Source organism: Paramormyrops kingsleyae, chromosome 12 (genome assembly GCF_048594095.1).
Source record: "Paramormyrops kingsleyae isolate MSU_618 chromosome 12, PKINGS_0.4, whole genome shotgun sequence".
Classification (NCBI taxonomy): domain Eukaryota; kingdom Metazoa; phylum Chordata; class Actinopteri; order Osteoglossiformes; family Mormyridae; genus Paramormyrops; species Paramormyrops kingsleyae.
In genome coordinates, this window is record NC_132808.1 from 16,763,958 (window position 1) to 16,777,200 (window position 13,243).

Genomic DNA, 13,243 nt, shown 5'->3' on the forward strand with positions numbered 1-13,243 from the left:
TTAATGTTATAATAAAAATGAGGCAGAGAATACCTCCAAAAAAAAAACCAAGATGATTATTGATAGATTGGTATGTAAATGAAATTTAATAAATGATCATTTTATTTTGACAATCATTTTGTGCCACCTTTCTTATTTTGTCCCCATGGTTGTAATAATCAAATTCATGAGAGGCAAATTTCCACAAGACCATTTTCCACTCTCTCCATTATACCGACAAGAAAACACAGTGGTGATTACTAGGAAACTCTCATTAACATTTGCTGTTCTTGACACATTTAAGTACATCTATGCTGCGCTAATGGGTCTCATTGTTTGGTCAGGTCTTTGATTGCTGTGCATCTCTGAACTCCAGCCAAACGTCCTCCAACACCGAAAAACAAAAGCAGATGAAAACTACTTTTTATTTCCTTAGGACATTCTAGGAAAGTGAATGCTGCAGAATAATGGCTAATTTAAAATAATTCTAACAATTTAAATTATTGTATTTTCGAATTTTCCAAGAAAATGGCATGGCAAACTGGGAATTGTACACATCCTGTATATAATTTAGACAGCTCCTTTCCTGGGAAAAGTAAAAATAAATCCTGTTGAAGGGTACAACAACACACACCCTCTGAGTAAGAGGTGGATAGTTCAGGACCAGAAAGTAAAAAACAAATCCAGATTCTGTTTCATCAGCAAGTTGAGTAGCTACTCTGTGACTGTGACAGTTTATACTGGACTGGTGGGTTGAAACAAAATCTTGGTCTGGATTTTTTGCTTTCTGGACCGGAGTTACCCATGTCTGTCCTGGGGTTTAGGACCGTTACATTTTGAGCTTTCCAGCTAGCATAGCATGTTACCAACTATTAGCCTCTTTGTAGCCATGGTGCACCTAGAAGAGGGAGAAATCACAGTTCATGATGAAATTAAACTTCCACGTAAAATGTGCTGATGTGTTGTGGCGCCACGTTGAGAATTTCATGGAATGAAGGCTCTACGATAGCAAGAGGAAATAAAGAAGAAACTAAGAAGGAGCAGGAGGTAACAGGAATGTAACAGGAATGTAACAGTAAATTAGCTTTTCCCATGTACTGACAGGGTTCTGTCTCCGTTGGACTGGGAGCCATTTGGACACAGCTTCTCCTAACAGCAACTTACACTAAAGAGTTATGCTGCATGTAACCATGAAACATAAGTCCACACGTGTGATGACTGGACAGCCCAGTTCCGGAAACTCATAGAGGAAGACAACTGGCAGCCCTCCAGGTCATTTTCTATTTTTGTTACAAAGTGTAAGAGCAGAGGAATGGGGCTGACAGGATAAATTTAGACCATAAAAGTTTCTTTTTAAAAAGGAAATGTGAAATAAATGTCCTGACAAGTACTTTGGTTCAACTGCTATGCCCATGGTTGCCCACAGAGGGCAGTAGTATGCTGTCAGTCTTCTCAGATACTGCCATGCTTATGATGACATAAAGAAGGTGTCCTCTTTGTCTTCTGTTGCTGGAGTGTGTGTGGCATGGCAGGCTGAATAAAGCTGGAATCTCAATGGTCGGACATACTCTTATGTGCCAAAAGTCATGGAACAACCATGTGACCAAAAGACACAAATGTCAAAGTTTGCAGTATGTAATCTGAGAATATAAGAGGGACCAGAAAATAGCACTGATAATAAGCAGGACAACATATTGTTCACTACAGTTCATCACTTACATCCATTCCATAATGTTCCTTCTGATAGTATTGGGTGAAACAGCAGGCTTGATACTCATGTTGTGACAGAACACATCAGAGCAAGAACCAGGTCATTACATACCATAGCTGTGTCAAGACTGCGTTTTTCATGCCCTCTACTGCCTCAAGGATGTAACTGATGATACTAGGCTTCAGTGTGCCCGCCATCCATCCATCCATCCATCCATCCATCTTCAATAACTGCTAACCCAGTACAGGGTCACCATGGTCCTGGAGACCTAGGAGACAAGGCTGTAGATGAACTTGACAAGATGCTAGTCTAATGCAGGGCAAATATACTGTTGACACTAACTGGCATAACAATACAAACATAAAATATTTGTTAAGATGTAATTTATAACAAGTTCCTCCGAAGAAAGATTTTTAAACATTTTGAATGTTTACCTCACGCTTGTTCCCTGTGCTGCCAGAGACAGACCCCACACAGCCTTGACTATGATTGGAAAATGGATGGATATAGAGACAAAGATTAAAGTGAGATAATTGATCACTGTAGTATAGTGTTTAGTTATTTTTATCACTTGACATATAACTGTAGTGAAAAAAAGATATAGGCAGCCTGCAATATCTGCATCTATGTTCTTGCTGAATTTCTGCTGAAACATTCGTGCTTCAGGTATCAGACAGCTTAGGCAGTGGTTTCTTCCCTTGGTCCAAAGGTATTCTGCTTTGGAGATGAATAACCATTAAAGGGTGACTTGTGTGTGAATGTATGTGTGAGGCTCATTATGAGATAAGCTTGTTAAGGATCAAGCCACCACTAATCTTAGAAGATGAAAATGGAAGGAAAGGAAAATAGCCTCCTCGAATCTTGATCACTGTACAGTAGTTATTTTTATCACTTGACACATAATTTTAGTGGGGAAAAAAGATTGACGCAGCCTATGACATCTGGATCTATTTTCTTACAATAATCTCTGCTAAAAGACGTCAGACAACTTGGACAGTGATTCTTTTTCCTCAGTCCAAAGACATTTTGCTTTGGGCATGAATCACACTGGTTTGTTTGTTTATTTATACAAACCATTAGGGAGACTGCCACCTTCCTTCCTGTCCACCTTCTGCAGACGCACCATCTTGATGTGTCCTGCATCACAGCCTGCTTCAGATCCCGCAAAGCCTCAGACCACCAGTCTCTCCTGCGGGTCATGAAAACAGCATCGCTGGCATCCCTGCTGGATGTCTACAACGCTGATCAGAAACCCACCCCTCCCCACTCGCAGCCTCGTAGCCCCACGGCTCTCTGGTGGGAGGCACTGCCCCCTCAAAGCCAGAACAGTCAAGCTTAAAAACAACTTTCCCCCATGGCATTTCAAGTATGGAACACTCAAGTTCCTCCTAGTGCAAGACTCGGTCTGTTAAAAGGACTAATTTTCTATATTGCACTGGACTCGACTGGATAACATCTCATATTCAGCACATTAATACTAAAATCTATTTCATCTATGTATTTCACATTTCTCCCATCTATTCATTTAATTTCATTGCCCATTTTCATAACATTTCCCAAGTAATCAGATGTATATATTTTTTGTCTCATATAGATGTCTAGATTCTACTATATGTACTGTATGTCATAATGTGTTTTATGTTTTTATGTCTTACATATTTATATTCCATTTATTACTTTTCTGAATTATGACCAATGAGGAATGATGCAGTATTTCACCTCAGCGTAAGATCCATGCATAACAGAAGTGAGACAATGAATATAATTAGAGAAATTAGTAATTGATTTTCTTCTTCTTGACTTGAATAACGGCATGTTTGCCTCTGCAGGCAAATGTAGCAGGAGTATTCTTTAAGAGATAAAAATAAAGACCCCATTATTTTCCATCTAAAGTTACCACCTGTATAGAAACAGAAGAAGCGTTTTGGGTGCCTTCCCACTGTGTTCTATAAATCCAGAAGTAAAATTTCACAACCTGGGAGCGACAGCTAGTGTCATTTGCAGGGAAATACGAAGTAGAAAAAGTACCAATTAAAAAAGAAAACAGACCTGTGTCCCGTACCAGGTGAGTTACTGAAGAGTCAAAGAGTTCTTTTTTTTTAAGACCCATTTTAAATAAATAGACTTTTCTTTTTGTACAATAGATTAACACTATTAATTTATTCTATTCATATGCACATCAGCATGGCATGATGGTACTGTTATGTGCAATACAACAAGAGACTTAGTAATACAATAATATGTATATTCTTGCATATAAAACATAGTAATCCATAGTATTATTCTTAGCGTGGGGGAAAAAATGGTGGTAACTGTCACAATGTATATTAATCAGAACTGAAATCAAAGATCATAATAAAACCAAACAAAACGTGCAACTGCTCCAATTTTAATAACCGAATAATAGTGTGCATCCGGGGCATCGTTAGTCCTATTTTAGCGGGGCTTTAGCCCCATTCCCCCCCCCCCCCCCCCCCCCACTTAAAAACAAACTATTATATCATGCGCGTTGTTCTATTGTCCTGCACCTTGTCTTGCGTGTGCAGTATATGTTTGTATCGGTGCACTTTATGTTCATTATTTATTTCTGTGAGGAACTGAAGTTACCCATGGGGTCGATAAAGTATGTCTCTATATCTCCTTGGCATTTCACTCTGTCATATGGCGTTTCGCTCTAATGAATGAATAAATGAATCAATCAATTATTCAATTAATCAATCAATTAACTGTCTATAAAATATGGAAAAATAAAATATGGTATAAAATAATACAAGCATGGGGAGAAGTTCTAGTTTTTGTTTTAAATTAGCTCATTTTTAGCAGGCACATCACGCAGCAGTAACGAACCGAAACGAAAAATCATTCACAATCTTACTTTTTAAATGACAGATATTTTTTTATCAGTGTATTTACATGAAAAACGAGTACTATTGTTCTTATAACAAAAATTGAGCCATTTATTGCGCTACTAATCGACACAGGCTCAGACTGACTGCAATCGCATTATAGATATATAACTTCACCTATACTTTGCTAAAGTAATTAAAGAGCAAATGTAACATCGTACTGTAAAACAAGACAATGGAGAGCCGATCGGCTTCAACACATCAGACACCGACACGGGGATTAGCTCAATTACGTCATCAAGCTTGTGAGCAAAAATCTCATTACCCAAAAGATAAAATGCATTATTTATATTCGAGCTGGAGCGCTTACATTTCCAAAATTTTATTTAGGGAAAAAAAACCCGTCGCCATGCGCGGAGTTGAAAGGTCATGGCCACGTGATTTGGTGACGTCACGGGGCGGCGCGGCGGCCGTGATGGAAGTTGTAAGGTGGAGGCTCACTGTTTACTTCGTGCTGTACAAAAATAAAACTGTTTAAAAGCTAGACTCCGGGCCCCGGTCCTTTCTAAATAAGGTAAATATTGTGCTCAGTGCGGTGCCTTAAACGCACCGGGCTTTGCTTAGCAGAGGTAAGTCAACGTTGCTGTTTAAGGGGAGCTACAAGTATTAGCACGCTAGCTGAGTGGACCGCAGGGCTCCGGCGCTGAAGCCGAATTCGAAACAAACCCAAACTGGCCACAGCGGGCTGGTCCGGGTAACATCAGTCCGTATGTCTAACTAACTAAGCCATTTACTCGTGGAAGCATTTCCGGCTGTGAGGAATATGAGACAAGCCCACCTTTCTGAGTATATTTAGCTGAGTGAGTGAGTCTGTTACTAAACCACGTTTGTCTCTTGCAGTTCGCTAACGCTTTGGTGTTTGCTACTCAACTTGATAACTGGTGTTAGCTACTGGGAGATCAGATCTCACACCACCAAAAGAGCCACCTTGGTGCTGGGCACCTGCTTACACGTGTCATGCTTTCTCTGTCTGTGCGAAAGAACTTGTTGGTCAGGGGCTGTTTTGGCGAACTGGCTGCCTGTAGCTTCCAAGTGCCGCCGCCGGCTTTGACGTTGCTGGGCGTTTGGTCCGCGTGAGTCTGCGCAGATTGACAGTGCCGGTGACAGACTTATGCATGCGATAGACAATTTTAAACTATTGCTTTCCATTTATTTATTGAAATCCTGACTACTGAATATTGTATTCTACAGTTATAGGTTATGTAATTAAAACCAAAGTTGTCCCCATTTAATAATATAAGTTTTCATTTGTTCTTATATATGTATTTGCGGTCTATTCTACATCTACACTATTCTGGCAGAAGATATCTGATTGGAAAAATCTCCTTTGCTGAATATGTAAACCTGGAGCTTATATAGTCTCTCGTTTAGAATGTTTCAGTACAACAGATAATTTCCACCCCAAGACGCTTTCTCTCATGCATCTGTTAATGTTTGGTACAGAAGTAAAATCACAACCATACACTTTAATATGAAATGTAAACTGAAAAATCTGTTAATGGGCCCTTTTAAATAAAACATTTTTTACATACTTCATGGCAAATACACACAGACACAGAACCATATATTGATGCTGCATTGTGGCTTCTGTTATGTGGCATATTCACAATTCTGGGACATTTTTAAAAACGTAATGTACACGTTTAATCTTTCGTAGAAGTTGAATGAGTGTCCTATTTACATAATGTTTCCCTTCTTGTTGTAGGCCTTAAAAAGGACTAGGACCCCTAATTCCATGACATTGTCCTTACCAGGAAGGTTTTTTGTTTTTGATGCCTTGCATCTAAACTTGGCACTATGCCCGCGGCGACTGTGGATCATAGCCAAAGAATATGTGAGGTTTGGGCTTGTAATCTGGAGGAGGAACTGAAGAAAATCCGTCAGGTCATCCGCAAATATAACTACATTGCAATGGTAAGTTTTCACTGGCCTGCACCACATCAAACCCTGACAGTCTGTACTACCCTCTCGTTTCATTTCTCTGATATGGCCTTTTTTCTTATTTTCATATTTCCGCAAAGACGGTAGTTGGTATTAATAGATACAAAGATTATTCCTGGGTTAGCCGTCAAATTTAGCAGTACTTTAAAATAGATTAATATAGCAGTGTATCCTCAATATGGGTTTGTGTAAATGATAAATTACATCATTTGGAAAACACTGTTTTGGGTGTCTGCATTATTCAACGGTAATATTAAACTGCATCTTTATCTCTGTCTGTCATTTATTTGTTTGTTTATCTCATTATTTTAATTATTTGATTGATTATTTGTTGGTCCTCACTGTTTGCAGGATACAGAGTTTCCCGGTGTAGTTGCTCGGCCAATTGGAGAGTTTAGGAGCAATGCGGATTACCAGTACCAGTTATTGCGGTGCAATGTGGATTTGCTGAAGATAATCCAGCTGGGCCTGACCTTTATGAATGAGCAGGGGGAGTACCCTCCGGGAACATCAACGTGGCAGTTCAATTTCAAGTTCAATCTCACGTAAGCTCAAAACTCTCTTCTTCCTTCCTCTTTTTTTTTTTTGGTACCCTTTTAATATTAAAACATACCAGAGCTTGTCTGATATATCAGTATGCAGTAATAAGGCTTTGTGCATTTGCTGAATTCACTGATGGATGTCTCTGAAAATGTTTACGGTGAGAGAGAGCTCTCTGACTGGAGGATATGCTGTGAGGGGTTAACCAGACCAGCCTGGTATTATTAGAAAGTGTTATGGTATGTACAGTACAGAAGTGACCAAACTCACATGCAAGTTTATATGTAATATAAGATTTTAGTGACCAGCTGGGAATGGAATGTCTATATACACTCACCTAAAGGATTATTAGGAACACCTGTTCAATTTCTCATTAATGCAATTATCTAATCAACCAATCACATGGCAGTTGCTTCAATGCATTTAGGGGTGTGGTCCTGCTGAAGACAATCTCCTGAACTCCAAACTGAATGTCAGAATGGGAAAGAAAGGTGATTTAAGCAATTTTGAGCGTGGCATGGTTGTTGGTGCCCGACGGGCCGGTCTGAGTATTTCACAATCTGCTCAGTTACTGGGATTTTCACGCACAACCATTTCTAGGGTTTACAAAGAATGGTGTGCAAAGGGAAAAACATCCAGTATGCGGCAGTCCTGTGGGCGAAAATGCCTTGTTGATGCTAGAGGTCAGAGGAGAATGGGCCGACTGATTCAAGCTGATAGAAGAGCAACTTTGGCTGAAATAACCACTCGTTACAACCGAGGTATGCAGCAAAGCATTTGTGAAGCCACAACACGCACAACCTTGAGGCAGATGGGCTACAACAGCAGAAGACCCCACCGGGTACCACTCATCTCCACTACAAATAGGAAAAAGAGGCTACAATTTGCACGAGCTCACCAAAATTGGACAGTTGAAGACTGGAAAAATGTTGCCTGGTCTGATGAGTCTCGATTTCTGTTGAGACATTCAAATGGTAGAGTCGAATGAATTTGAATTTGAAAAATGAATTTGGCGTAAACAGAATGAGAACATGGATCCATCATGCCTTGTTACCACTGTGCAGGCTGGTGGTGGTGGTGTAATGGTGTGGGGGATGTTTTCTTGGCACACTTTAGGCCCCTTAGTGCCAATTGGGCATCGTTTAAATGCCACGGCCTACCTGAGCATTGTTTCTGACCATGTCCATCCCTTTATGACCACCATGTACCCATCCTCTGATGGCTACTTCCAGCAGGATAATGCACCATGTCGCAAAGCTCGAATCATTTCAAATTGGTTTCTTGAACATGACAATGAGTTCACTGTACTAAAATGGCCCCCACAGTCACTAGATCTCAACCCAATAGAGCATCTTTGGGATGTGGTGGAACGGGAGCTTCGTGCCCTGGATGTGCATCCCACAAATCTCCATCAAGTGCAAGATGCTATACTATCAATATGGGCCAACATTTCTAAAGAATGCTTTCAGCACCTTGTTGAATCAATGCCACGTAGAATTAAGGCAGTTCTGAAGGCGAAAGGCGGTCAAACACCGTATTAGTATGGTTTTCCTAATAATTCTTTAGGTGAGTGTATATATGTGTGTGTGTGTGTGTGTGTGTGTGTGTGTGTGTGTATAAACATTACACACATTAAATGAAGAAAAGTATTGTGACGTGTGGCCATTACACCTACAGGAACTTTTTGACATCCCTTCCAAAATCAATGCCTGACCTCACAAATGCTCTTCTGAATGAATGGGAAAAAATTCCCAGAGATACACTCCAAAATTTTGTGGAAAACCTTCCCAGAAGACTGGCAGCTGTTACAGTCAGGGGGACCAACTCCATATTGATGCCTGTGGATTTAGAATGGGATGTCATAAATGTTCCTGTGGTTGCAATGGCCAGGTGTACGAACTTTCAACTTACAGTCCTCTTCGTTCGTATGTCTGAAAGTTCGTAAGTCCAAATTGTGTTTATTGGACTTTCGTTTCCTGTCTGCAACATCAATTTTTTTCTCTGCACGCCAATACCGCCTAGTACAACTTCTGGCCGCCATTCCCTCCGCGCAGCAGCATAGCGTGCGAACTCCCAGCATCCTAGTTCTTTGTACTTGCGTATACCCTTAAAATAATGTTGGATAACGACTTATGAACATTTCAAGTCATGAACGGCTGTTCAAAATGTATCTCGTTCGTAAGTAGAGGAGCGTCTGTGTGTGTGTGTGTGTGTGTGTATATATATATAATATAATGTGTGCGTGCATGCATATATTGTTTTATGACAGTTTTTTTTTTAGGTCTGATATAAGGTGGCTTGTTTTGTATACTGGATCACTGCTGTTTTGAGCTTGACAAATTGACAGTGTCCTGAATCTGATATTGGTGTCTTAATTTCTTGAACATATAAAATTGTATCGGTTGATTGGTTATTGGAATTGTATCACTTAAGTTGTGCTGTGCATGCAAGACATACATTACTTGCAAACATACTGTCATTCATCCTGTCACTTGTGCATCATTCTTTCTGTTTAGAATTCCAGTAATGCACTTATACGTAGTTTATTTCCTGCTAATGTTTCGCAGTTGGTTTTTGGATGCAAACTTAGTGTTGTAATTTAAAAGGTGAATCAATGTTTGATGTGAATTAAGGACCAGTCTAAAACGCTCATGCATAAAATCAAATGACATGATCAATGATCTAAAGAATGCATTCTCCGCAGTGCTGTTTGGGGAGGCGATTGCGTTTGGCTGTCAGCCCTCAGTTTTTGTTTGCACTGCGCCTGGCAGGGAAGACATGTACGCTCAGGACTCCATCGAGCTGCTGACCTCGTCGGGAATCCAGTTCAAGAAGCATGAGGACGAGGGAATCGAGACTCAGTTCTTCGCCGAGCTGCTTATGACCTCTGGGGTTGTCTTGTGCGAAGGAATCCACTGGCTGTCGTTCCACAGGTATGCACCCTGTCCCCCGGGACCCAATGGGTTGCACCATACTGTCTTGTGGACAGATTTTTGAATTTCATTCATTCCTTCAGTAAATATTACTATGCAGTGGTACCTTGGAACACAAACTTAATTTGTTCCAGAAGGCTGGTCGAGCTGCAGCTTGATCGAGGGCGAAGTCGAACTTCCCCTTAAGAAGTAATGTAAATGAATACACAAAATCAGTAAACGTGAAATGACAATTTATGAGCACTTTGCCTGTATTGAAGTGAGGTGATGGCATACTGTAAGTGGTAGGTGGAGAGTAGGAGGGATGGGGGGGTTTTTGTTTGGAAGGGCAAACACATCTTGTTCCGTACAAGTTTTAGCTGATCTGTTTTGTTTTGTCCTGTTCTGAGTTTTTGGTTGAGTTGCAGCTAGATTTTTTTAGACTGACCCGTTCAAGGTCCGCATTGGTAGAGTTGAACACGTCTCGACCCATGCAAGTTTTAGCAGTTGAGTCGAGATTTTGGTTGAGGTGCTGGTTGGTTGCGTTAAGAGGCTTTTGAGTTCCAAGGTTCTACTGTATTACTTTTGCTGCCATATCCATTCCTGTTCACCTTGTTGTCTTTTTTTTGTAGCGGCTACGACTTCGGATACCTGATCAAAATCCTGTCCAATTCCAATTTACCTGAAGAAGAAGTGGACTTCTTTGAGATTCTACGTTTGTTTTTTCCCATTATCTATGATGTGAAGTACCTCATGAAGAGCTGCAAAAACCTAAAGGTGAAGGCTGATGTCAGCATTTGAAAGGTTTCCCCTAATATCAGTAGGTTTTGCTCAAACTCTATTGGCTTATTAAATCTAGCGTGGTTACTTATCACAACTAGTAAGGTTGCTCTAACTTCAGCTGACTGTTCAACATGAAAGGTTGGTCAGTTTGAGCCATAGCCAATCAGGTGACAAAGTGCTGATGATTGACAGGGTGGTCTGCAGGAAGTGGCTGAACAACTGGAGCTTGAGAGAATTGGCCCCCAGCACCAGGCTGGGTCTGACTCATTGCTCACAGGAATGGCCTTCTTCAAGATGAGAGAGGTAGCCTACACACCACTGCACACACGCATACCGTTTACGTATGTAAACATACACAGACATGTTCACGAGAGACAGCTAGTTCAACCAAATGCAATCAAATATGGCCACCATTTAAGATAAGAGCATCAGTGATCAAGGATTAAAATTCGATTGCCTTTTCATTACCCCTGATTGTGGCTTTTGATGTATTATGCTTGGCAATTTTGGTGCAGTACATCTTAAAAAGCTCAGCGAGTGAAGAAGACGGATGAGAAAGGAGGGGTTCAGTCACAGAGTGGGGCAGGTTTATTCACTGCAGTATTGAAGCACCGAGTCCTATGAACCTGTTTGTCATCATCTGATCCTGAGAGGGGGACTATTGTACAAGATCGTTACGCTGAGCTGCTACAATAAGTATCAAGCTCTGTAAAATGGATGGTACTGAGAGGTTTCTTATGGAGAAACCGTCAGTTTTGCAAGCAGGAAAAAATATATTTTGCTTATCCAGGCAAAACAAAAAAACTTGCCAACCTCAGGATTCACAGAGCTGAAATGCTGCAGTAGGAGTATTTGTTAAACCGAATGCTTTCTGCATGTGATGGTTCCCAGTGTAATGTATGCCCGTTCTCTTCCAGATGTTCTTCGAGGACCATATCGATGATGCCAAGTACTGTGGGCACCTGTACGGCCTGGGCTCAGGCTCGTCTTACGTGCAGAATGGCACGGGCAATGCCTATGAAGAGGAGGCCAGCAAGCCTCAGTCGTGACTCCTTCCCCCACCCGTCCCCCCTGACCCTTGACCTTGACTCCTGATCCCTGACCTTGTTTCCTGATCCCCACCTTCCTCCATTGGTATGCATCGCAGTCCACCACTGTGACTACAGGAAGGCCACAGTTCGAAGAGAAAAGTGGGGATGGAAGGATCGTGAAGTACTTTCCAGGTCTGGCAGCCTGACTCATAACCTCCCCCCCACTACCGTTAATGCAGTTTAGTGTGTGGCCGATTGGTTCATTTGAATATCACATGCAGTGCTTTCAAATGTGGGTTTTTAGTTTTTTTTTTTTTTTTTTCTTTCCATAAAATGGACCTTGGAAATTGGCACTTTAAAGCTCTCGTCCAGATTTTTGCTTTTTATAAAGCTGCAAGACTGGCATTTCTTCCATGATCAATGGTTTAAGAGAGAGAGAGAACCCCCCCCCCCCCCCCCCCCATTTCGTTGCCTTTTCTACATTAATGTTCCACTGAAGGGAAAAAATAATACTACATGGGTTTTAATTTCTTCCCACAAAGCTCAGCCTTAATATTAACTACATTTTATATATGTTTTCTTTTTATATATATATATATATAATTTATTGTTGGCATATACTTAAAGTGTGCTGTCGTTTGTATGGCCTGTTCAGCAGAACTGGCCCAGTTTCGCTGTAGCATCTCCCAGTGATAAGGGACTCTCGAGTATGGGTGTGCGGGGCATAGCAGACTTCACCTTGGCACTTGCACTTCTCACGGTTTTCATACCTGTTTGGCACCCGTTTCAGATCCATTGGCCACTCAGTCATATGAAGTCACCCTTTAGTTCTCAGTCATATGAGGTCACCCTTTAGTTCTCAGTCGTATGAGGTCACCCTTTAGTTTCCCATAAGGTTTGTTTTCTTCTCCATTTTCTAAAATAACTTGAACGTTTTGTAGTGTTTTAGTATGAAAATACAGCTTTTATTCATTTAAGAAAATGCTTCTTAACAAAAATCTTAACCAACTCAAGTACCTGATTACAGTGGCATTATTTTTACCTGTAGTACTGGTAAATGCTGGTTGTTTTGTGATATTGTATTGCTTTACAATTCATCCATTTACTCGAGCTGCCGCATGTGTCCATGCCATTTGAAGGGTGACATTGTACATGCTGTTCTTCGGTAACCTGGCCTTCGGAGTTCTACGCTGCATGAACGGGACGTGATCATTCATTGGTTGTTGTCTTTCACTAGAAAGCACTTCACGTCACATTTTGGTTTCTCTTTATTTTACTGCTGTTAAGGGTCCCTGTTAAAGACTAATTTGACAGTATAAAGGCCGATTGTTTTTAGAGCTTTTGTAAATAAAGGCTTCTGACTTTTCTTACTTAGGATATTAATTGACTTGTTTTAATTTGGCTGTTTTTTTCTGCTGCCGGGGTTGTGTGTGTATCTGA

At 40.8% G+C, this 13,243-nt stretch overlaps 1 protein-coding gene across 6 annotated transcripts; it reads left to right on the top strand.

Annotated features, from left to right (window-relative positions):
- Positions 1-4,986: 4,986 nt before the first annotated feature.
- Positions 4,987-13,180, top strand: cnot7 (CCR4-NOT transcription complex, subunit 7). 6 transcript variants are annotated; one of them, XM_023814676.2, is made up of 7 exons: positions 4,987-5,110; positions 6,302-6,510; positions 6,889-7,082; positions 9,849-10,010; positions 10,622-10,766; positions 10,965-11,075; positions 11,690-13,180. In XM_023814676.2, exons 2-7 carry the CDS (start codon positions 6,394-6,396, stop codon positions 11,819-11,821), a joined length of 861 nt encoding a protein of 286 aa, XP_023670444.1. In that variant the 5' UTR covers positions 4,987-5,110; positions 6,302-6,393; the 3' UTR covers positions 11,822-13,180. The 6 variants fall into 6 exon arrangements, with proteins under 6 accessions (XP_023670444.1, XP_023670449.1, XP_023670445.1 ...); XM_023814677.2 differs by having other exon boundaries at positions 4,995-5,165; XM_072697577.1 differs by having other exon boundaries at positions 5,003-5,025.
- Positions 13,181-13,243: the final 63 nt, after the last annotated feature.

What these genes read in the sequence shown, in the direction of transcription:
- cnot7 (XM_023814676.2), top strand. Translation starts at nt 6,394, where the DNA reads ATGCCCGCGGCGACTGTGGATCATAGCCAAAGAATATGTGAGGTTTGG. An exon ending in CACTGGCTGTCGTTCCACAG is followed by an intron (nt 10,011 to 10,621) that starts GTATGCACCCTG and finishes TTTTTTTTGTAG; the next exon opens with CGGCTACGACTTCGGATACC. An exon ending in CCTTCTTCAAGATGAGAGAG is followed by an intron (nt 11,076 to 11,689) that starts GTAGCCTACACA and finishes GTTCTCTTCCAG; the next exon opens with ATGTTCTTCGAGGACCATAT.